General features: G+C 32.5%; 1 protein-coding gene and 1 long non-coding RNA gene across 2 annotated transcripts; both read left to right on the top strand.

The window, feature by feature from the left end:
• Window positions 1-769: 769 nt before the first annotated feature.
• LOC127701960 (protein crumbs homolog 1-like) lies at window positions 770-8,477 on the top strand. Its single transcript, XM_052205935.1, has 7 exons — window positions 770-790; window positions 1,065-1,101; window positions 2,939-3,172; window positions 3,955-4,125; window positions 5,627-5,818; window positions 6,681-6,957; window positions 8,011-8,477. The coding sequence occupies exons 1-6, from the start codon at window positions 770-772 to the stop codon at window positions 6,731-6,733; spliced, it is 708 nt and encodes a 235-aa protein (XP_052061895.1). The 3' UTR covers window positions 6,734-6,957; window positions 8,011-8,477.
• A 3,033-nt stretch (window positions 8,478-11,510) lies between these two features.
• LOC127701542 (uncharacterized) lies at window positions 11,511-17,874 on the top strand. Its single transcript, XR_007982098.1, has 4 exons — window positions 11,511-12,841; window positions 14,498-14,588; window positions 16,006-16,053; window positions 16,629-17,874. It is a non-coding gene; the product is annotated as an uncharacterized LOC127701542 (long non-coding RNA).
• Window positions 17,875-25,184: the final 7,310 nt, after the last annotated feature.

The raw sequence follows: 25,184 nt of genomic DNA, 5'->3' as shown, positions 1-25,184 counted from the left end.
AAAATCTTACAAACTGTGAGGTGAGGAAGTAACAAACTTCAAATTGTATCGGATAACTCCCAAAGTTTTTGTTATCATGAGAAATACTAGATCTACTAGTATTGAAAGTGTAAGACAGAAAAAAAGTCAGATAATTTGAAGTTTGAATTATCAAATAATTTTGTCTCAAGTATCCCTAGCGACATTTATAGTCAAAATGCTCATCTGATGCAGTAACATTAGTTCCGTTAATGTTACTATGCGATTCCATCCTCACGAAATCTAAGTAAAATTATTGGCCAAGAGGTTTTTTCTAGTGGTATGAATAATAATCTTTTAGACAAAAGAATGGTTAAATTATACACTTTTAGTTTTTTTTTTATTTGCAGGATTGACTTTTACAGGGCTTGTATTTGACAATGGTATTTTGTCTGATACTGGTATTTTGTCTGATACTTTGATATACCAACTCGCAGAAAATTGTTCGTCAAATATGAGCAATGCTTTGCTTACGATGAATGATGTTTTTACGGCAGATACGATAGACACAGAGCTTTCCTTTTCAAAATGTGACGGTAATTGTTTTCACTTTTCAAATTTTGACTTCATGTTTTTATCATTTATAGAACTAGTTTCATTTTAAAATATATGATATAGACTTATGAACAGACGGCTTCATCAGCAACTCAACTGGTGTCAATTGTGGAGAAAGAACTGCTCACCCTTAAAAGAACCATCATTCCCGTTTTTTGTCTCACCTTCGAAAATAGTCGTGATTTGTTAGTCATCGATGGCTTCAACACCATTAAAGGTAAGAAAGACGAGTCAAATCTCTGTGCTAACAGTTTTTTGGTAGGTTCGTGGCTCTCAATCTTTAGTTTTTCTATATATAGTTATTATCTCTTCATACATTTTGTTTTTGTTGTTTTGTTTTCTGTCCATCTTTATTTCTATTGCCCTTGTTTTTATAATAATTTTACTTTTCCTTAAAACTTTACAAGAGTATAGAATACAAGATGTCGGAATAACATCCAAACTTGAAAATAAAAAAAGCAAAACAAAATAGAAAAGGATATACAGATTAACATGGAAAGGTGGAACATAGAACTATCTTCAAACTAGGTAAATCCTTTACTAAAGTTTAAGCCAAAAGTGACCATTTTGTTCCCTTAAGTCGATAAAAATAACACTAGTTGAAAGTTTATAGATTTCGTTCGTCTAAAGCTTTTTTTCTTGATCTACCTTAATCAGGAACGCTCAAAACCCCAAAATTCAAGGGTTTATAAGTACTTGTAAATTTTTCTTTTTGGACGAGGATATTCCGTTGGTCCTTCTTACGGTGTGTATATATTCCTACTTGTTTTTTTTGCGTATGTTAGTAGTGATACATAACTGATTAATCATTCCGTCAAAATTACCACAAATTCATTAAATCTTGAATTAATCCTTTAATAATTGAAAAGATTTCGTTTGGAAGTTTGGCTGTGTCTGTAGAAATTTTATAACAAATGGGATATAACATCCTCGTTTTATGGTAATGTTTGTTTATGAGCTCGTTAATTAAGATACGATCCATTTACAATTACTAATCCTTTAAATTAAAACATTCTTGAATATAAAATTAAGCAGATGTTGTTAGATTGCCAAAGAGAGACAACTATTTTCAGAGTCCAAATAAAGTTGAAGTAAGCAACTAAAGGCCACCGTTCAGTCTTTAACAATGATCAAAACCAACCCCGTAAAGAAGTCTTTAAAAGGCCCTGGCATAAAACAATTTAAACAAGAATACGAAGGTGCTAATTTATAATGGAACAATAAAAAAACCAATTTGACATGTTTACCTTTAATCCGTTTTTTTCTGAGAGGCTTGGTTTATTAAGTTTTGAGTACCAGCGAGTACTCTTCTGTCGGTACTTGTTGCATTTGGTATTTTCGTTATTTTCTACTGTGCTCATTACTTAGTCGTTGAACCATTTTAAACTAATTATTGGAGCTTTTACTTAGGTTCTGTTAGGGAAGAGTTGATCACACACAATCAAGTAAAAATGCATCATTCATTTTTTTTTTCATATTTGTTGACACCACAAAGTTATCTCTGACAAAACCGTGCAACTTGAAAAAGATTTAAAGCATGGTGTAAAATCCAACTAAGTACGATACAATATTTGAGATGTCACCTTCACTTTACAGTTGAATTGTATTATATTAACTGATATGTACACTAAAGAGACAAATATCATATCTGTACAACAAATAATGATTCAAGAGTAACCGAGTCGACTGTACCAAATTAAACTCAGGGGTTTGTTTATTTTTCCCGTACTCGATCTGGGGCAAGGAAAGGCTCATAAAAACCAAGAAACGTTTTTAATAACCTTAAAAATAGAATACTTGTAATTTTAGTTTATATCTTTTTGCTGCCAGGCATTTCACTTTTCCTGTTGCACAGGTGTGTCTGTACTGAGAGTAAATTTCATGGTGCAAATACAGAAATGTTATGTTGGAACATTATAACGAATCTTAAATACGTCAATTGTTATAGTGCATATCCCAAAACAGAAACCTGTAACCCAGTAGTAACTGTTGTCGTTTGTCGCTGTCTATCATATTTCGATTTTATTTTCTCATTTTTATAATTTTAAATAAGACATTGTTGATGGCCGTACGGTGATCTATAGTTGTTACTAGTACTTTTTGTGTCACTGTGTTTCATTTGGAAAGTAATCTCATTGGCAATCATACCACATCTTCTTATTTTTATATTATGTATAGTCACAAAAGATATATATGCGAATAGAAAATATACCAGTCTTATTTGGAAATGTAGGTAGACACCAAATAAACTTTTTTTTGTACTTACAATTGACTTAGTATTAAATCACAAAATATGCTTACATTTTCAAGTATGAACATGTATCGTTCTCTTACTTTACTAGAGCCTTTTCATATTTTTGTTCAGTTTATAATGAATGTAAGACAAGTCCTTGTGGCAATGACAACATCTGTATAAGCGAACAGAATGGTTACAGTTGCCAATGTCTAAGTGGGTATAGTGGTGCTAATTGTGACATTCCACCAAACTTTTGCAAAGTAAATGGATGTAAAAATAATGCAACTTGTGTGAGCAATTTTGCCAATTATTCCTGTGTATGTGATTCAAATTGTACAGGAACGTTTTGTGAAACACAAATTGGTAAGTCAATTTTTTTAAGAAGTGTATAAAATAAGATGTTGGTTACGTATATAAAATAGAACTCAACAACATATGATATGAAAATAAGAACAAAAGGAAAACATACGTTTTGCAATGGCTTACACAATCTAAATTCTGGTATCTATGATGAGTTTATTTAGATATGTTGGTGGAGGTTTCCACCAGCCCACTGAACAGCACACGTCTGTGTTGACATCAATTATCATTGATATTGTCATATTTATAAATTAACTATTTACAAAACTTTGAATTGTTCGAAGTACTAAATATTTTCTAGTATAGCTGTATTTCTACCATAGCTGTGTTTAGCAAAACCTCTTAGAATTTTTGGCTTCAATGCTCCTCAACTTCGTATTTTATTTGGCTTTTTTACCTTTTTTATTCGAGCGTCAATGATGAGTCTTTTTTAGACGAAACGCGCGTCTGACGTACACAATATTAATACTGGTAACTTTGATGTGTTTGTTTTCTTTTCTAGCTGTAAAGTTCGGAGCCGACTTCTCGCACGTTCATAACATAGTTCTGATAATAACGAGCAACGCGGTTATTGAAATTTGACGGCAGCATGAAAACATCACTTGCAGTCTAGTGGAGACATAATTGATTAATATGTTGCATTTATTAAACGCTACTAGTATATATGATTACATTGTAAATAAATAACAGCCACTGAATCTTACAATTATACCTAAAAAGCGTTAGCAAATGCATAGTTTATGTCCGTTTGAACAGAGTGAATCAATAAAGTTTTTATATTACAGTGCATGGTAAATGGGGCTCGTGGTTAGGTTGGTCAGAATGTTCACAATCCTGTAATGGTGGAACCCAGTACCGAGCTCGATACTGCGATGATCCTGCACCTGAGCTATATGGATTGGAATGCTCTGGAACAAACATGTCATCGCAGGCTTGTAATACAGATCTTTGTCCGGGTAATCATATATATATATTAATCATTTGTATAGCAATCCATTACTTTAAAAAATATCAATCTACATTATAATCGAAATCATTCTATTAAATTCGACTAGTTAATACTATGTTAATAAAAGAGGGACGAAAGATACCAGAGGGACAGTCAAACTCCTCATAGATCGAAAACAAACTGACAACGCCATGGCTAAAAATAAAAAGACAAACAGACAAATAATAGTACAGATAACACAACGTAGAAAACTAAAGACTAAGCAACACGAACCCCACCAAAAACTTGGGGTGATCTCAGGTGCTCCGGAAGGGTAAGCAGATCCTGCTCCACATGTGGCACCCGTCGTGTTGCTTATGTTATTACAAATCCGGTAAGTAGTCTAATTCGGTAGGTCACATTCGTGAAAAGGGAAGGGTATAGTAGTTACGACATAGGGAACATATCCGATATCATCTGTGAAACGGTTATTCCATAACGGTCAACCAACTCGTGATGGCGTCCGTAAAATTTACAAAGGGATGATTTCAACTTCACCATTTGAAACTCTTGGTTTAATAGCTTCCTTGTGAGCAGCAATCCCCTATCAAGGAAATCATGATAGGAAATACAAGCCCGGGAATATCGTATCAATTGGGAGATTAATAATATGCATCCGGTGTGGATTAACAATATGAAAATAAAGGGATATGATTATCATTGATACAACTGTCAAAAAGAGTTCATTTAACGTGGATGAATAAAGTAAAATATAAAAAAATACCGAACTCCGAGGAAAATTCAAAACGGAAAGTCCCTAATCAAATGGCAAAATCAAAAGCTCAAACACATCAAACGAATGGATAACAACTGTTATATTCCTGACTTGGTACAGGCATTTTCTTATGTAGAAAATGGTCGATTAAACCTAGTTATATAGCTAGCTAAACCTCTCACTTATATGACAGTCGCATAAAATTCCCTTATATTGACAACGATGTGTGAACAAAACAAACAGACATAATATATAAAGAAGGCAAAAATAGGGATACAGCAGTTAACATTGTGTTATGATCTTAATCTCTATAAAAACAAACAAATATGTCAACAAAGAAAAAAAAAAGGCATATAGACAAAGCACATATCAAAAACGAAAGACAATAATACAAAAATTTACCTTAGCACAATAACACAATGACGGGATGTATAAGTACCGAACCACGTCAAATGGATATTACCAAAAATTGCCTAAACAGTAAGAGTAATTATAGTTGACCATACGCAATTCAACGATGAGAAAAACTCATACCGAATAAAAAGCCTCGATATGAAAATGTGAAAAAATTCAAACGAGAAAACTAAAGGCCTAATTTATTAAATTCAATTTACGAAAATCAAATGTAACAGATATTAACCAACGAAAACCATTAAATAACAGACCCCTAACTCCCGACGAGCGCACAAAGAATATAGTTTCCGATGTTTGTTTTTCTTATCCCTTAAAATTGTACCCATTTCTTTTATTCTAGTTTGTCTAAGTCATTCCACTATATACTCTTACAAAAACAGATTTAACTGTACGAGCATATCTGATTCTACTTCATGTGTGGTCACGTGTCAAGATGGGTATAGCTTTGTAAGAGACTATCAACCACTTGATCAATACGAATGTGGACCTCAAACTGGACATATTTGGAATGCTATTCCACCTCCATGTGCTCGTGAGTCATTATCCTATATCACTTGTATTGCAATATATCATATTGAAATAGAGAAAATAAATATGCAGTAAAAATTAAAACATTAGCATGTTCTTAAATGACTTTCAACAATGGGCAGATGCTCACATCATTCAATGCATTATATACTGGTAACATCAATCTGGTCTATTGATGTTTAAGGGAGTAGGTAATTCTGTCCTTCCTGTTGAATTGTATTTATCAATTTGACAATTGCAGCCTACCTATTCAATTTTAAAGGTACTTAGTAGTTTTGCAAGGTGGTAACATAAATGTACTAGAAAATTGATTTGAATTTGACCAGGAATGAATTTAAAAATATGCGTTTTTTAAATGCAGTTTTTATAGTGTTTGTTGTGTTTTATATATCCATGTATGTCGAAAACGTGTAATTAGTTTTAATTTGAGTGAGCAAAGCGAAGTAAACGTTATACAGAGGATGATATCAGATTAGTAACAAAGGTTCTTTTTTTTTGGTTTAATAAAATCAAATCAGAAAATTCCGCAATAATTCACGGCATGTTTAAATATAAACTATGCTTTAAATATATTAGAAATAAACAGAAGCTTTCTTTTAAAGTATTTTCACGATAATTTAATCGGTTCATTTTCAGTATCTTGTGAATCAAGAAGCTATCATTTGTAATCTATTCAATATTTAAGTAACTGTTTGCTGTTGCCCACGTCATGACTTATAAGTCTCATCGTTGCACGATTGTATGTATACGTTATTCTTCTAGAATATATGATTTGTACCAGAGAGCGTTCTTCAAATCAAAGCTTTTAATTAACTTCACAAATTAACACAACACTAACACAAATACAACATTCTGTATTTTGAAAGGTTCAGATTCACCTAGAGCAGTGAGGGCAACTGCAGCTGTAACATACAAATGAGGTGGATTGTAGTAATGAAGAAAGCGTATCTGATACACTGAATCAGAATTTAAAGAACCTTCAATGTGTGGAGAATAATACATGTACGGTCAGCACGTCTACGTTTGGATGTGAAAGTAGACGAAAGCAATCAACTGTAACATCTGTTCAAATTGTTATACAAATTTATTCTGAACTGTCAGAACACCCATTAATTTTGGAAGAGTTTTATTCTAACAATATAGGTTTGTTTATTTTTTTTTCTTCTTTTTTTGTTAGTGTGCGTATGACTCGTTTATTCACAATTGATAACATGTTACCGGATACCAATGTAATACCAATGCATCTGTGTTACACTGGGAAATAAATCGTTGAAAATGTATACAATTATATAGGTAAAAACACATCTTTCATTTAAAAAAGTTAAACAGCAGACATCTAAGATATTGCATATCAACACCTCCCTTTAATATGATACCTTTGCTCAGAATCCTCATTACGGAATCATTTACATATTCATATGGTAAAAGTGTTTTGTAAAAGTAATTATAAATCTTAGATTAAAATAAAGTTTAGGGTAGTTGACATTGAAGTTGAATTAGCATTTACTTGAAACTTAGTACTCATCATAGAAATAAGGAGTTGTGTTATGATTGCCAATGAAACAACTATCCACCAAGGTTCAAATGAAGTGGATGTAAACAATTATAGGCAACCGTACGGCCTTCAACAATGAGAAAACCCATACCGTATGGTCGGCTATTAAACAGGTTCCCTATTGACGGAAAAACAACTTTTGCATTCAAAACTATATACTTTTGTTGGAATTGATTATATGAAGCTACCTTTTATATTATAAAATTCCTGGTTTGTCTTCGCATATTTATCGGACTTCAACTGCAAGATTTGAGTAAATTTTTCATATGTTGTACACGTGTTTCATAACTTACGTATGCTTGGAAAGATTTTCTTCAAGTACATATAATTGTAGAAATTGGCGAAAAAGAGAGGCGAAAGATACCAAGGGACTTTCAAACTCATAAGTTTGAAAGTAGATGAAAGAAAGATAACGTACAGTTTTGAAAATTTTCTGATCGTCAGATTTATAAAAGGCATTTTATTCTAGGTCATGTACCTGTTCTAGTCAAGTTATAACAAACTTTGCACTGTTGTTGAGAGGTGAATGAAGGCTCGCTTTTGATTGTGCATTCGTGTTTTGACTGGATTATAATGACAAACATTACTGCTTAACTGAATGTCAATTACATGCTTATAGAATAAATATGTCCTATTTTAAGTTTCTTCGGGATTATTGGAAGTTGTTACAGCATACACGGATTTAACCATGTCACTTCATCAACTGAATACCACGGATGTCCTGATAATAGAAGACAAAGGCACTATTTATTCTGCTGACTTGTCTTCACTTATAATAAAAATCGACATTACATGTCCAGAAGGAACAGTCGAACAAGAGTTAATTTGTGGTATGAAAAAAAAATCTTTTAACTGTAAATCATATAACGTTGTTCTGGTAGTTTTCATGCCACGTTTTTCCAGACCAAGTTTTCTACTCGTATGCAATTTTGTATAATCAATTTTAATTCAAGGGTTTCCTGATAACTAATCTAATGCTATAGAAGAACCATTTTTTTTAAACTAAAGGATGTGTTTGCCAATAAAATGTTTGAAATCAGGTTTAAGATCCAGCATTTTTCACAAAGTGTTTTGAAAGGAAGGCAGCGACAAAACAGATACAACTGAATTTTCGTCCATTTCTCTTTACTAACTTTAAGTTTCTGAATATTCTAAAAACTGATTTGTTTCATGAAAATGAAAAATTTGAAGTTTTGAAATTCTATAAATTGAGAGAAGCAAATGTCCGTGTTGACAAGAAGATTGTGTAAAAATGTACAGAATACTTTTACTTTTTCAAAAATATTAGTGGTACTATATTTTAATGTTGTTGTTCGGTATATATTTGATATACTATTGTATATTGTATTAATAAAACGCAACCAACAAAGAACATATTTATTTACAACTGAAGCCACCAATGAGCATGCAATAAGCTACAGTTAGGACCAGCAGATGATCATCATAACAAAACTAATTTGATGTGGTATTAGAACAATTTCTATGTACGTAACTACAATACCCTTTCCTTTTTCCCAAATGTGACCTACCGAATTAGACTTATTACAGGGTTTGTACTAACATGAGCAACACGACGGATGCCACATGTGGAGCAGGATCTGCTTACCCTTCTGGAGCACCTGAGATCACCTCTAGTTTTTGGTGGGGTTTGGGTCACTCAGTCTTTAGTTTTCTATGTTGTGTTTTGTGTACTGTTGTTTGTCTGTTGGTCTTTTTTTCTTTTTTTGCCATGGCGTTGTCAGTTTATTTTCGACTTATGACTTTGATTGTCCCTCTGGTATCTTTTATCTCTCTTTTTCAAGACATTGTTTCTACTAACCTGCGCATTCACTTTCATTTTTAGAAGCGATGTACTGTGTCGTTAAACCATCAGGACATATTTTACAGTTTACTTGTCCACTTTCGTCTTGGTAAGTTCCTTTAGGACACATAACACAAACTCCGTTGATCCAATATGTACCAAAAGGACATTCGTCTACAATTATTTCACAAATTTAAATTAAATAATGTTCATTGTAATGATTTAATACCCCTCAATCGAAATTATAATTGTCTGGATAGTATATCATCGAACCTTTTAACAAACTCATTAGTAAAGGTTATTTTATAAATGTTGTAATAATATCTTTGAATATTGTTAACATTGGCACAAATATCAATTTTGTCATCAACAAATTAAAACATAACTAAATTTGTATTCTTTTCAAATGTTTTTTTTTTCGGATGTATAAATACACATCCACGTTCATTTTCTATATAGAGATTACATAAAATCATACACATTTATTATAAGGTGAAATCCTAACCATACTACTGCCAGTCGATACTTTAATTTTGGCATTGCACAAGTCATGTCATTAAAAGACTTAATCGCTGGGATGTGTTTTAGTTGATTTTAGTCTCTGATGCATGGGTTTTTATTATTAATTGTTTTGGCTTTTAACTAGCTTTCAGGAATTGCGAGTACTCTCAAATCCTACTTTCCTGTTAATTTGATCTGTTGACACAATTTGTAATGCATGTTTGTTATTCAATGTTTACTTATTTTGTGTCTCACCTTTGAGTATTTACCTTAAGTATTTAGTATCACGATAAATTTTTAATTCTGTTCTCGTACTATGAACAACAAATTATTTTTTTTTGTAAAATGATATTTCCGTACTCCATGTACTCCTTACTACAAAATTATTATATTTAGCTGTGTACGTTATTTTATTTTATATTTTGTCCAAGGTTATAGTTGTCTTTCTAATATTGTTTTACATCTTCTCCCCCTTTATTTTATTAATATTGTATTTTTATTCGGCATAGATCAAATTTATATATTAGTACTATGTATTATAAAAGATACCAGAGGGACAATCAAAGTCATAAGTCGAAAATAAACTGACAACGCCATGGCAAAAAAAGAAAAAAAGACCAACAGACAAACAACAGTACACAAAACACAACATAGAAAACTAAAGACTGAGTGACCCAAACCCCACCAAAAACTAGAGGTGATCTCAGGTGCTCCAGAAGGGTAAGCAGATCCTGCTCCACATGTGGCATCCGTCGTGTTGCTCATGTTAGTACAAACCCTGTAATAAGTCTAATTCGGTAGGTCACATTTGGGAAAAAGGAAAGGGTATTGTAGTTACGTACATAGAAATTGTTCTAATACCACATCAAATTAGTTTTGTTATGATGATCATCTGCTGGTCCTAACTGTAGCTTATTGCATGCTCATTGGTGGCTTCAGTTGTAAATAAATATGTTCTTTGTTGGTTGCGTTTTATTAACTTTTTTATAACGCTTTTCATTGTAACCATTGAAAGATTTCCAAGAAATTATCATTATACTTTTTCATATCACCCAAAATAGTAATTATGGCCCGTTTCTCAGGTATTGTTTTACACTAATCAAAAAAGAAGAAAGTGATTTACCTTTTCATTGCAAACTATGGACGGTTCTTTGAACCTAACTTCAGATGAGACAACTTTTTCATTGGGGTAAACGATTCCATGTATTCGTGTTAACGATGTTATGTGTTATTTATTAATCTACAGTTAAACAAATCTTCCAGTTTTTAACATCATTTCCATGGGCATTTTGATAATTTAAAAGTACATTTTGTCTCACATATCTTGATTTCGGAAGTGGTATAAACTGGATATCTATAGTAGTTTCTAATAAAGAAGGAACTATCTTGAAATCTTGAAACAGTAGAATTGACTTCAACATTGATTTTGTGGCTAGATCATTATTAATGTTCGTTAAATGTTACTGTCATTTGTGTAGACTATTTCATATCTCTCTTTTTATATAACCTTCTACATAACTGTTGAATAACGACACATTTATTTGATAATTTAGACAGGAAAACCAACGGTCTTATCTATATAAAAAAAACTAGAAACGAGAAACACTTATGAACCACATCAACAAACGACAACCACTGAACAACAGGTTCCTGACTTAGGACAGGTGCAAACAAATGATGCGGGTTTAAACTTTTTAACAGGCGCAAACCTTCACCCTAACTTAAAGTAGAGGTGTAACATTACAATATAGAAAGACAAACTATGAAATATCATTTGAAATGGCTTAACTCAATCAAAAACACATATTAACAAAAACAAGTAAACATGCACTTGAATAAATTTGATCTATGCCGAATAAAAATACAATATTAATAAAATAAAGGGGGAGAAGATGTAAAACAATATTAGAAAGACAACTATAACCTTGGACAAAATATAAAATAAAATAACGTACACAGCTAAATATAATAATTTTGTAGTAAGGAGTACATGGAGTACGGAAATATCATTTTACAAAAAAAAATAATTTGTTGTTCATAGTACGAGAACAGAATTAAAAATTTATCGTGATACTAAATACTTAAGGTAAATACTCAAAGGTGAGACACAAAATAAGTAAACATTGAATAACAAACATGCATTACAAATTGTGTCAACAGATCAAATTAACAGGAAAGTAGGATTTGAGAGTACTCGCAATTCCTGAAAGCTAGTTAAAAGCCAAAACAATTAATAATAAAAACCCATGCATCAGAGACTAAAATCAACTAAAACACATCCCAGCGATTAAGTCTTTTAATGACATGACTTGTGCAATGCCAAAATTAAAGTATCGACTGGCAGTAGTATGGTTAGGATTTCACCTTATAATAAATGTGTATGATTTTATGTAATCTCTATATAGAAAATGAACGTGGATGTGTATTTATACATCCGAAAAAAAAAACATTTGAAAAGAATACAAATTTAGTTATGTTTTAATTTGTTGATGACAAAATTGATATTTGTGCCAATGTTAACAATATTCAAAGATATTATTACAACATTTATAAAATAACCTTTACTAATGAGTTTGTTAAAAGGTTCGATGAGTTATATGTGTCCATTTCATGGTTCCAGTTCCAGAACACCTCATTTCACTCTTGAATGTAAGAAATAAAGAGAGAGACAAAATATTAAAGGGACAATCAAATATAATACGTCAAAGAAAAATGAACAACACCATGACAAAAAAGAAAATGGACAAACAGACTTAAAAACAAGAAAGACACCACAACTAGATATAAAGAAGAAAACAAGAGTCAAAAAGGAGAAGTCATGACCCACCTGCACCAGGAACGCCCGATGTCAAAAACATGAATGCGAGATACATAAATACCCTCTCACGTCAACATTCATACGACCAAAAGATAAATAATAGCATGAAGACAAATATTTTTAATTCAATCATTATTATGTGTATTAACATATTCATTTAGCGAAGATTTTATGTAAATTTAGTGATATACCTTTATCATCAAATGAATATAGCACTCTAACTAAAACAGCTTTGTTGGCTTAAATTGTGTCAAAAGGAAAATAATGTTTTAATTGTTTATGGAAATTAAATTTCAAATGCTTTTTTTAGTGTACGACACTGTTACAGATACTCCAGTGACTGAGTCCTCAGGTAAATCTTTCCACATAATTTGATAAAAAGCGTATCTTCTGTTAAGTCTACATAAATCTGTGCATCTTTTTTTTCAAACATATGAAACGTTTCTTGCTGTATAAAACTAGTAGAAATGTCTTGCTTAGATAAGTTTGCTTTATAAAACCACACAAAAATAAACTAGTAGATGATATTTTGATGTTTAAAGCTGGTATTCTATCTTTAAATTTGTTATATATAATTAGCAAATGACCCATTCAAAACTATTTCATACGGTCTGTATATTATTTAGTATATACATATGCTTGCTTGTACAATTATTTCGAAAAACGTACAGATCGTTTCTTGATAACGGTAATAAGACTCTTGTATAAGTTTAAACAATAGTCTTTTTCGTAGAGTTAGCTGAAATATAAAAAAAAACAATCTTTTTCTTTGGCTAGTTGCTCAGTATCTTTAGTTAGTCCAATGATCAAGGAAAAAGGGGAGCACTTATTGTTGAGATGTCTAGTTTAACCTCGTACAAAGTTGACGATAGATAGATCGGCTATATATGCCGGTCCTTATTAGTCATATAGCTCCTCAAGTACTAAAATATTTATTCACCCTTGGCTTTCAAAGGTTTTAGTTGGAGGTTTCCTGGTGAACGTAAATCCAGAAAAAGCTCCAGTTTTATTTTCTTTAATCATTAGACTGAATTTAGTCATATCTTGATTGAAACATTAAAGGATATAGTTTTGCTTTTTGGGGATTTTGGTGTTGATTGCAGATCTTTGATGTACCTGTTCAATTTATTCTTATTTTCTATCGAATGGGGTCAATTAAGGGCTGACATAAAGTATAGACAATTGGCTTATGCTGAAGATGAATTATTGACCTCTAGGTGCAGCTGTTGGGTTGCTATTTGAATGAAGTATATTCCAAATTTCCTTTTGTTCATATCAGTGTTCTATGATATAATCATCATTGACAAATTGTAACCAATTTAAACGAAAAACAATAAACAAGTAATTATATATAGATCCTTTAATATGATTTTCGTATATGACAACATGAAAATTGGCCAAATACTGTAACTATATACATATATGTAACACATTGATAAGTTGTGTTTGTTTAATATTTCAAATAAGTTTTTTTATTGAGTTTATATATAATTTTCTTTCCATCGAAAATTCATTTGACAAAAGATGATGTCTATCAATTTTTGACATGTATACCTTTTATGTCTGTCATACAAGTGAGAAGTTTAACTAGCTATAAAACCAGGTTTTATACACCATTTTCTATATAAGGAAATGCCTGTTCCAAATATGGAATGTGACAGTTGGTTTCCATATGTTTGAGCTTTTGATTTTGCCAGTTCTTAAAGGACTTTCCGTTTTGAATTTTCCTAGGAGTTTGGTATTTTTGTTATTTTACTTTTTTCAGAAAAACTTCATGTGAGTACACGTTTCTATCACAATTACGTGTCTAGTTCCACGGCACGTGAATTGTACTCCATATGGATATCATACGCCTATTACCTTAAGTTGTTTCAATGCTCAATAAAGCATGAATTACATAATATACAAGTACTGTGACTGCAAAATGTCTGTTTAAAAATTATTTAATTATTCAAATTAAGCTTTGGGTTGCAACACCAAGTCAAAACATAATCAATTTACTTTCTAGGAAATCAATCTGTAGCTGGTGTAGTCGCTGGGTTAGTTATTGCCTTGATCGTGATTGTTTTTATTGCGTATTTTGGATGGAAGAAATACAGGTAAGTATACAAAAATCTCTCAAATGCATTTTCGAAAATATTGTTTTACTCAACATGCACTCGATACGGTAGATAACAAAGCAGTCGCCTTCAATAATGAGGAAATCCATACCGTATAGTGGACTATAAAAGGTAACAACTACTATGTTACAAAGAAAAAATGTTTAAAAAGCATTAAAACGTACTAAAACACTTCATGTGAGTACACGTTTCTATCACAATTACGTGTCTAGTTCCCCGGCACGTGGATTGTACTCCATATGGATATCATACGCCTATTAGCTTAAGTTGTTTCAATGCTCAATAAAGCATATTGCACATCCTCATTTTTACGGCAATATTGTTTACCGTGCCCGGAAAATTAGAAACGATCCTGGTAGTCTTATCGATCCTTTAAATAAACCTATTCTAAAAGGTTACCAATTCTACACTGTAATTAGATCATTAAATATTGTTTTTATTGGTACTAATATTGATTTTGTTATCAGTAAATTAAAAGCAAACTAAATATTATTGTTATATACATATACACATTCATGGATCTATAATCTGTCGATACCTGTATCTTGGCATTGCACAAGGTCATGTTTTTCTCTGACTGTTTATGACGTCTTTACACTAAATCCATTGGATTTTGGATGTGTACGGATTGATAAGTTAGTCTTAGATGCATGATTTTTTTAATAGTTGTTAGTGGCTTTGAACTAGCTGTCAGTAACTGCGAGTACTCTCAGATCTGTTCTTAGTGTCTTTTTGTTGTCTGGATGTACAATTACCCGGCCACGTCCACTTGTATTTGTATTATTTGTATTTTATCCATCTGATGAGTTAAGCCTCTTTCAACTGATTTTTATAGTTCGTTCTTATGTTGTACTGTTACACCACTGTCCCAGGTTAGGGGAGGGTTGGGATCCCGCTAACATGTTAAACCCCGCCACATTCTGTATGTATGTGCTTGTCCCAAGTCAGCAGCCTGTAATTCAGTGGTTGTCGTTTGTTTATGTGTTACATATTTGTTTTTTGTTAATTTTTTTGTACATAAATTAGGCCGTTAGTTTTCTCGTTTGAATTGTTTTACATTGTCATTTCGGGGCCTTTTATAGCTGACTGTGCGTTATGGGCTTTGCTCATTGTTGAAGGCCGTACGGTGACCTATAGTTGTTAATTTCTGTGTCATTTGGTCTCTTTTGGAGAGTTGTCTCATTGGCAATCATACCACATCTTCTTTTTTATATAGCTTTACAGCTTTTAATTACTAAGCTTTCATGTGGAAATTTTATTTGCATTTATAAAATCGAACCTTTACAATTGGGCTTTGAATAAAGTATAGTAAAACGTTGGAAATACAAAATGAAAAAGCAATCTATGAATACAACAAAATAAGACACATTCTAATTGTTCTCATTGTTTTTTTTAGGATATACATTTATAAAGTAAGAAGGGAGGAAAAATTGCAGAAATTAAGGTATTAATTTATATTAAAAAAAAAATATCCAAGAATGACCTTTAACGTCAACACACAGATACACACACAAACAATTTAAACAGTGTTTTTTTATCATCACAATACATGAGGTATATTTGTAAGAACTTAAGCAAAAGATTCCAAATTTTAGTAAGAAATGTATATGAAATATTTGATGCAAAACAGAAAACCTGAGTAGAATCAAATACAAGCATATAATGCCATAGAAATAACACAAAATAGTAAACATGTAACAAAACGAAGTGTGTTTAACCGTATTCCAAAATCACAAACAATTTAAGACATATATGGAATAGTGGATGACATCAAAAAGCATGACTATTTATGTAAATGTAACACAGAAGCTTATAGAAACTATTTGTATTTAAAATCCTGAATCTTTTGAAAAATTCTTATAAAAGAAAATAAAAATTGAATTAATTCTTTCAAAAAGGTATTTGAAAATGATTTGATGTTGCAAAATTTATTTAAAAATTTTTGAATTGAAATTAGATATTGTTATGTAATTATTAAAAAAAAAACTTTCCTGTAAAAGTCTTTTTCTTTCATTCCAGCGAAATGCAGAAAAGAGAGGAAAGAACAAGCTGGTCGAGTTTGCATTATCAAGTAGACAACTTGAGAAATTGAACTGTAATTGCTATATTTGTTTTAGATGCTTTGTGTGCCCATAAAGTAATAGAACAACAAAATATAATTCAAACATATAAAACTTTCCTTAATGAAAAAATAAATAAAAACAAAAGTTATTATAGAATTTTAAGATTAAAAAAAAAGTAAATATAATTTATCTAATTTTAATCTAAAAGTTTCCATTTAAAATACATTTTGATTTGATAAAAAGCAATATAGATGAAAAGGAAAAAAAGGCTTTTCTTTTCTATCAAACAATTTTGTATAGCAGAATATATAAAATATATGTAGTGTGGTTAATCTGGTGGTTAAATTAACTTAACCAGCATACCATCTGTGTTAATTTGATAATATGAGTAGACACCAACTGTTCAGGGTCAAGTTCAAAATTCTTCATTTGATCTTTAGCAAATTGAGTGTACAGGGGGACAATAAACTAACATTAGATGCACAAATAATGACAAAATACAAAAGAAATACATACAAATCGTGCATATGATATCATGCTTCAACAATATATTTAAGTTTTTTAAAAACACAATCTGATACATGTTTTTTTCTAAAAAATACTTCGAGATCTTTTTTCAGGAACAAAGACAAATTTTTTTATAGTCGAACATGACATAATATTCATTTTTATCTCACTTGAATTTGTACTGTAGAAACTAGGTACCTATTTTTCTAAGTTGTTAAAATGGTGGAAATATACATGGAGATAAATAGTGAGATTCATTCCAAATTCCGTTTTTGTAAAGGTAACAAAATGTATTCTCCTTAGGTATCCCGGTCCATCTTCCAGTTTCTATAGTACTTGCACATCTCAATTAAGTAATAAATACCCTTTTTATGGTCCTCAAGATTCATTAATATTTTTCAAATTCAAACTTTGTGTTTGAATAGAGAACATAATTCTCCCCTTGCAGAATTTTGAATATGCGATACCAAATGTTGAATGAATTGTTCGGTCAGTTTTTGTCTTACAGATCATTAGTGTGGTTTTTATCCATATGTACCTGATAACTCAAAACAAACCTTAATCCACATTCGTCCAAAATAGATTTTATGTATGAAATCCATACGAACTTTTGAGGATTTGTTTTATGTAATTCAAACAATAATTTGTACATAATTGTTGACAACTTGTGATCATTTACCAATACATTATTCCAAGACAACATTTTATACAATCTAAAAAGGATTTCGCCTAGTTTCACCATATAGCATGAGTGGTGTTTCTAAGTTTCAGTATTTTTAGTTCACCTGGCCCGAAGGGCCAAGTGAGCTTTTCTCATCACTTAGCGTCCGTCGTCCGTCGTCCGTCGTCGTCGTTAACTTTTTACATTTTGAACTTCTTCTAGAGAACCACTAAATGAAATGAAACCAAACATGGCATGAATGTTCCTTATGAGGTGCTGACCAAGTGTTGTTACTTTGAAGCCGATCCATCATCCAAGATGGCCGCCAGCAGGGGACTTAGTTTAACATAGGACCCTATGGGAAATACATACAAATGTCTTCTTTTAGAGAAGCACTGAATGGAATGAAACCAAACATGGCATGAATGTTGCTGATGAGGTGCTGGCCAAGTGTTGTTACTTTGAAGCCGATCCATAATCCAAGATGGCCGCCAGCGGGTGACTTAGTTTAACATAGGACCCTATGGGAAATACATACGAATGTCTTCTTTTAGAGAACCACTAAATGGAATGAAACCAAACATGGCATAAACTTTTCTTATGAGGTACTGACCAAGTGTTGTTACTTTGAAGCCGATCCATCATCAAAGATGGCCGCCAGCGGGGGACTTAGTTTAACATAGGACCCATGGGAAATACATACAAATGTCTTCTTTTAGAGAACCACTGAATGGAATGTAACCAAACATGGCATGAATGTTCCTTATGAGGTGCTGACCACGTGTTGTTACTTTGAAGCTGATCCATCATCCAAGATGGCCGCCAGCGGGGGACTTAGTTTAACATAGGACCCTATGGGAAATACATACAAATGTCTTCTTTTAGAGAACCACTGAATGGAATGAAACCAAACATGACATGAATGTTGCTTTTGAGGTGCTGACCAAGTGTTGTTACTTTGAAGCCGATCCATCATCCAAGATGGCCGCCAGCGGGGGACTTAGTTTAACATAGAACCCTATGGGAAGTATTTACAAATGTCTTCTTTTAGAGAAGCACTGAATGGAATGAAACCAAACATGGCATGAATGTTCCTTATGAGGTGCTGACCAAGTATTGTTACTTTGAAGCCGATCCATCATCCAAGATGGCCGCCAGCGGGGGACTTAGTTTAACATAGAACCCTATGGGAAATACATACGAATGTCTTCTTTTAGAGAACCACTGAATGGAATGAAACCAAACATGGCATTAATGTTCTTTATGAAGGTTGACCAAGTGTTGTTACTTTGAAGCCGATCCATAATCCAAGATGCTCACCAGCTGGGGACAGTGTTTAACAAAGGACCCTATGGACAATACATACGAATGTCTTCTTTTAGAGAACCACTTAATGGATTGAAACCAAACATGGCATAAATGTTCCTTATGAGGTGCTGACTAAGTGTTGTTACTTTGAAGCTGATCCTTCATCCACGATGGCCGCCAGCGGGGGACTTCCTTTAACATAAGACCCTATTGGAAATACATACAAATGCTTCTTCTAGAGGTGCACTGAATGGAATGAAACCAAACATGGCATAAATGTTTCTTATGAGGTGCTGATGAAGTGTTGCTACTTTGTTGCTGATTTACTTTTCAAGATGTCCACCAGGATTTTTTTTTTAAATTACAGGGCCAATATTAAACCAAATTTGGCCTCACTCATTATTAGGGTATCTGTTATGATTTTAATCTATTTCAACATGATTTCCAAAACCAAAGTAGAATCAGGTGAGCGACACAGGCTCTTGAGAGCCTCTAGTTTTGTCAAATTGAAGGTGCATTTTTTTCAGATTGATAACACATTTTTGCAATTTATTCCACAATCCAAGACTCCAAAAAGGTGTCAAAAGTCAAAAATACCGAACGCTGAAGAAAATTCGAAACGGATATAAAACTGTCATATTCCTGAATTGGTACAGGCATTTTCTTATGTAGAGAATGGTGGATTAAACTTGGTTTTATAGCTAGCTAAACCTCTCACTTGTATGACAGTCGCATAAAATTCCTTTATATTGACAACAATGAGTGAACAAAACAAACAGACATAATAGGTAAAAATGTCAATAATAGGGGTACATCAGTTAACATTGTGTTATTATCTTAAACACTATAAAAAAAAACAAATATGTCAACAAAAAAAAACAAAAAAGCATATAGACAAAGTACATAATCAAAATCGAAAGACAAGAATACAAAAATTTTACCATAGCACAATAACACAAAGGAGGATGTATAAGTACCGAGCCAGGTCAAATAAATATTACAAAAAATAGACTTTACAGTCAAAGTAATGATATACAAAGACAAATAAAAGAACACTATAACACGTTATTTAGATGAAAAATAACGTTAGTACTTAGAACCTATACTTCAAGACCATCGTGTATTATTTGTGAAGTTGAACGGAATATCTATCAACAAGGTCTTGGTATCTTCCGGTGAACTTTTTTTAGAAAAAGGACGAGACGTTCTTTGACATTATCCTGGTTCGTCAGCTTTCTGCTCAGACACTGGTGACGTTTAACAAAGCCTGAGTAGCAGCTACAAGCTCTTGAATACCGAATGAGTTTGGTAATGTATATCCAATATGCAGATGAAGTTGGTATATTCCTACTAAGACGGGGGAAATTGATAACTTCATAATTAAGATCGTCTCGTTTGTCATAGATTCTAGTACTGCAATGAACACTTATGTCAAATTCGAGGTATAAGTCTAAAAATAAGGCAGAGGGAGCCTTGTCTATTGTTTCCTTATTTTCTAGTTCTGCAGGATATATTAAGGTGGTACATAACACTACAGGAAGATAACTCTGTAAAAATCAGCTGAACTTTTTAATCACGTTCTATTTTTAAGGAAATATTAAGCTTCTCAATGATCAAAAATAGTGTTTGTCAAACTGCTATATACCCAATGAAATTTTTCCGACAAAGTGTGTGGTTCAAGTTTTTTTTTAAATTTTACATTTTTGTCAAAGGGTCAAAGTGAATATTTTGTCAAAATTTTATGAAAATTAAACGAGCCAATATAATTTTAGCCCAGGTGTTTGGTACCACTTTAGTAGAACCCAATCGGAAAAGAAAGTTTGGATTATTAATAGAAAAAACATCATCAAAATATCTGAATGTGAAGTTGAATGATCTGGCTTCTTTGATCTTCTTGTTTTTGACAAGTGTCTAGAGGAACTCCGACTCATATGAGAATAAGAAGAGATCGGCAAGGAGAGGTACACAGTTCGTTCCCATAGGAATGCCGACAATTTGTTGAGGAATTTTCCTCCAAATATGTTGTCAATATGAAACTCCAGCATACTGTTCACTTGTTCCTCTGTGTAGCATGTTTTACCTTTTTGTTCATTATTAACAAAATATGCCGTATGGTATCCCAAAGTAATAAATTTATACCGTATGCTACCTTTTTTACATTGAAAAACATTGCGAATTATTTTTTTAGACGATTTTTTAATTTCTCATGGGGAATGCTGGTATACAGGGTTGAAAAATTAGAAGTTTTGATAGAACTAATTTCAGGAAAGATCGAGATTTAGAATTATCCAGATTTTCTGTAAAGTTTTTAGAATCCACATATGGTTAATACCATTACGCAAGTTAAAAGCTTCACAGCATTTCTAAAGACCCTCTTTCACTGCAGGCAGAATTTTTGTCAATCTTATGAACAATTCCTTCGTCGAACAATTTAGGTTCAATCCACCATTTTCTACATAAAACAATGTCTTTACTAAGTCAAGAATATGACAGTTGTTATCCATTCGTTTAATGTGTTTGGGCTTTTGATTTTGCCATTTGACTACACTGGATGTTTTGAATTTTCCTCAGAGTTCGGTATTTTTGTTATTTTACTTATTGATACCTTGTGTTTCTATAATATAACGAAAATGTTTTTTTATTGAGTTTATATATTGTTTTTATATAAGAAGTATTGTGACTGTAAAATATTTGTTTACAAAACACTTAATTAATTATATTTAGCCTAAGGTTGCAACACTTAGGCAACACATTTCTATTACCTATATTAGGTATTGACAATTCACTTGGAAACTCATCATATACCCAACGACACTTACTAAAGAGGAAATTCTGGAGAATCATAGGTCTTTTCTATGTTCCTTCTTTTAAACAAAAGATGAAGAACTGGATCTTCCATCAATGTATTGGATACTTAAACTACATACGAGTCCTTACATACAACGGTATGTTGCTGGGTCTTCCAAGTGCTCCACGAAACCTCGTTCTAAATTATTTACATCAATTTTATCAGCAATCAACCTAAAAGTGAAACTACATGTTCTGGAAGTGGCGAGAATCAGATATGGATACTAAAAAAATCCAAAGATCTTTTAGAGTAAATACATTTTGCAATAGTATTAAAACATTTGACTTTTCTACACTTTACACAAGTATTCCACATTCAAAACTAAAGACAAATTGAAAGAGTCCTGCTTTGTTTCATAATAAAGAGTGGCCAACGTAGATACAAGTATCTTGTCTTAGGGAGGGATAAATCCTACTTTTTAAAAAATCACTCTGATTCAAACAAAAAATTCTCTGAAACTGATATTATCAAGATGCTTGATTTCTTGATTTACAACATATTTGTTACGTTTGGAGGACGTGTTTTTCAACAAACAATCGGCATTCCCATGGGAATCAACTGTGTACCTCTTCTTACCGACTTGTTTCTTTATTCATATGAGGCTGACTTCATACAGGAACTTCCAAAGAAGAAAGAAAAGAAGTTAGCAGTATCCTTTAACTTTATTTCAAAATTTGGTGACTATGTTGAACGCATGTATCCAATCGAATTTGAGATAAAGGATGCCACAGATATAGTTATGTCTGCTTCATATCTTGACTCACATCTAGAAATTGACAATCGGTTGAAAACAAAACTTTACGACAAAAGAGTTGATTTCAGCTTCCAAATTGTGGACGTTCCATTTCTATATATGTAGCAACATTTCAGCAGCGACTGCATACGGAGTATATATCTCCCGGTTGATACGATACTCCAGGGCTTGTATTTCCTATCATGATTTCCTTGATCAGCTATATATATAGTGATATTTTACTAGTATATCATTAGGATTTGCACAATAACAGTCATTGTTTTCCTTCCTAGACGAATTGCAGATTTAGATTTTAACGAATAGCTTTTATCAGAATTGATATGTTAACGGGGAATGTGTCAAAGAGACCACAACCTGACCAAAAGGACAGAAAACAGTCCAAGTCCAGCAATAGGTCTTCAACGCAGCGAGAAAACCTGGCAGTCGTAGCCGGGCTTCAGCTGGCCAAAAAACAATAATGTATACTGGTTCAGCGAAATGGACGCCTCACCTAACTCCGAAACATATAAATCAACTAAAAATTAAAGAACATATAAGACTAACAAAGGTCTGAGGTTCCTGACCTGGATCAGGCACAAAAAATGCGGCGGGGTTTAACATGTTTTGTGAGATTTCAACCCTCCCCTATACCTCGAGCCAAAGTGGTATAAACAAATGCACAGCAAAACGCACAGTTAAACTCATTTTAAAAGAATAAAATTGAGAATGGAAATAAATCAAAGAGACAACAACCCGACCAAAGAGCAGATAACAGCCGAAGGCCACCAATGGGTCTTCAATGGAGTGAGGAAATCCTGCACTCGGAGGTGGACCTCTGCTGGCCCCTAAATAAAAATGTGTACTAGTTCAGTGAAAATGGACGTCATACTTAACTCCAAAACATATAAATGAACTAAAATTAAAAACAATGTAGAATACAGAAACACACAACAATACGCACAGTAAAACTCAATTTAAAAGAAGTCCGAGTCCGATGTCAGAATAAGTAAAAAAAGAAACTAAGGAAAATAACAATGATACATAAATAAACAAAGGACTACTAGCAGTTACTGACATGCCAGCTCCAGACCTCAATTAAACTGATTGAAAGATAATGTCTCCATCATATGAAAATCAAGCACAATCCTGATTCTGACCTTACTATATAAAACTTCAATTAACTTACTCGCAAATGTTGGAAACTTCAATTACTTTCTAAGCTTTACAATGCATGTGTATATGGTGTGTGTGTTTTATTTATTTGAATAATATTATAAATGATATATATAGGGACAAAGTATCTGAAATGAGTATATTTAATGAACGCCATCACGAGTTGGTTGATCGTTATAAAATATCCGTTTCACAGATGATAGCGGATATGTTCCTAATGTCGCGACTACAAGCCCGTCCCCTTTTCTCGAATGTGACCTATCAAATTAAACTCATTATCGGGTTTGTACTATCATGAGCAAAACGACGGGTGCCACATGTACAAATATTTGTACTGTTTTTGGAATGTATAAAATGTAAGTTATGAGTCAGATTTCAATCTTTACAACTTCCCATGTCCTAGGGGATCTCTGGCAAGGTCCGTCATGATTACAAGTATGTTATATTATATCTTACTGTAGTTATTTTCCGTCTAATGCTGCAATTTGATTGGTTGCCTTGAGAAAAGATATGAGCTCATACCCCCAGTGAACAAAAAACAAAGATCAAAATGGTAATTAATGTTGAAATCAGGACGCTGAATTACAATGTAATTGTTTTTCGGGCTTCACAGGAGATATGTGCATTTATATTACCTCCTATACATTTCTAGGAATATGATTGGTTTTAAACGACCGCGTGGAGCATTTGTTTATGCATGGACCAGTGGAACTAGGTTCTAAATATTGAAAGCTTGGTCACTTTAATAGGCCACTAGTCTAAGTACCACAAGTTAAGATAGTTGGTAAGATAAATGTGTTACACAGTGTGCTAGTGATATATGGAATTTACTGACCCCATAGATATCGTATTAGGTCAGTAGCACACTATGTAACTCATAATTTTCCCTATCATTGCCGTATATCTCTTAGTATATGGTATGGGGAACATAAAACATTGACAGAAAATATGTGCTTATATGCCCTGTAAAGATTCCGATTAACATAAAGTACCTACGTATAAACACATGAGCTAATATGGACAGCTAGATATCTTCTGGTTTTCAATTGATTGAAGAGTATATCTTAATAAAAACGCAAATGAATTGTTTAATATATTATATTTTGTACAGAATTGACCACAACCTCTTTTCCTTCAACACCTTTTATAAAACTCAATTAAAAGTAATACTTATTATATGTACATACTAGTAACACTTCCTGGGTCTTTCAAAGACATGCAATATAAATTTTCTATATGTTTAAAGTCCTGCGCTTTCATCGTTCACGGGACTTATTGATAA

The sequence above is a fragment of the Mytilus californianus genome, unplaced genomic scaffold (assembly GCF_021869535.1).
Source record: "Mytilus californianus isolate M0D057914Y unplaced genomic scaffold, xbMytCali1.0.p SCAF_5, whole genome shotgun sequence".
Taxonomy (NCBI): Eukaryota; Metazoa; Mollusca; class Bivalvia; order Mytilida; family Mytilidae; genus Mytilus; species Mytilus californianus.
The sequence above is the reverse complement of the archived record's forward strand: the minus strand, read 5'-3'. Positions and strand labels throughout refer to the sequence as shown.

What these genes read in the sequence shown, in the direction of transcription:
- LOC127701960 (XM_052205935.1), top strand. Translation starts at nt 770, where the DNA reads ATGGCTTCAACACCATTAAAG. An exon ending in TGGCTTCAACACCATTAAAG is followed by an intron (nt 791 to 1,064) that starts GTAAGAAAGACG and finishes TATACAGATTAA; the next exon opens with CATGGAAAGGTGGAACATAG. An exon ending in TATTCCACCTCCATGTGCTC is followed by an intron (nt 5,819 to 6,680) that starts GTGAGTCATTAT and finishes GTATTTTGAAAG; the next exon opens with GTTCAGATTCACCTAGAGCA.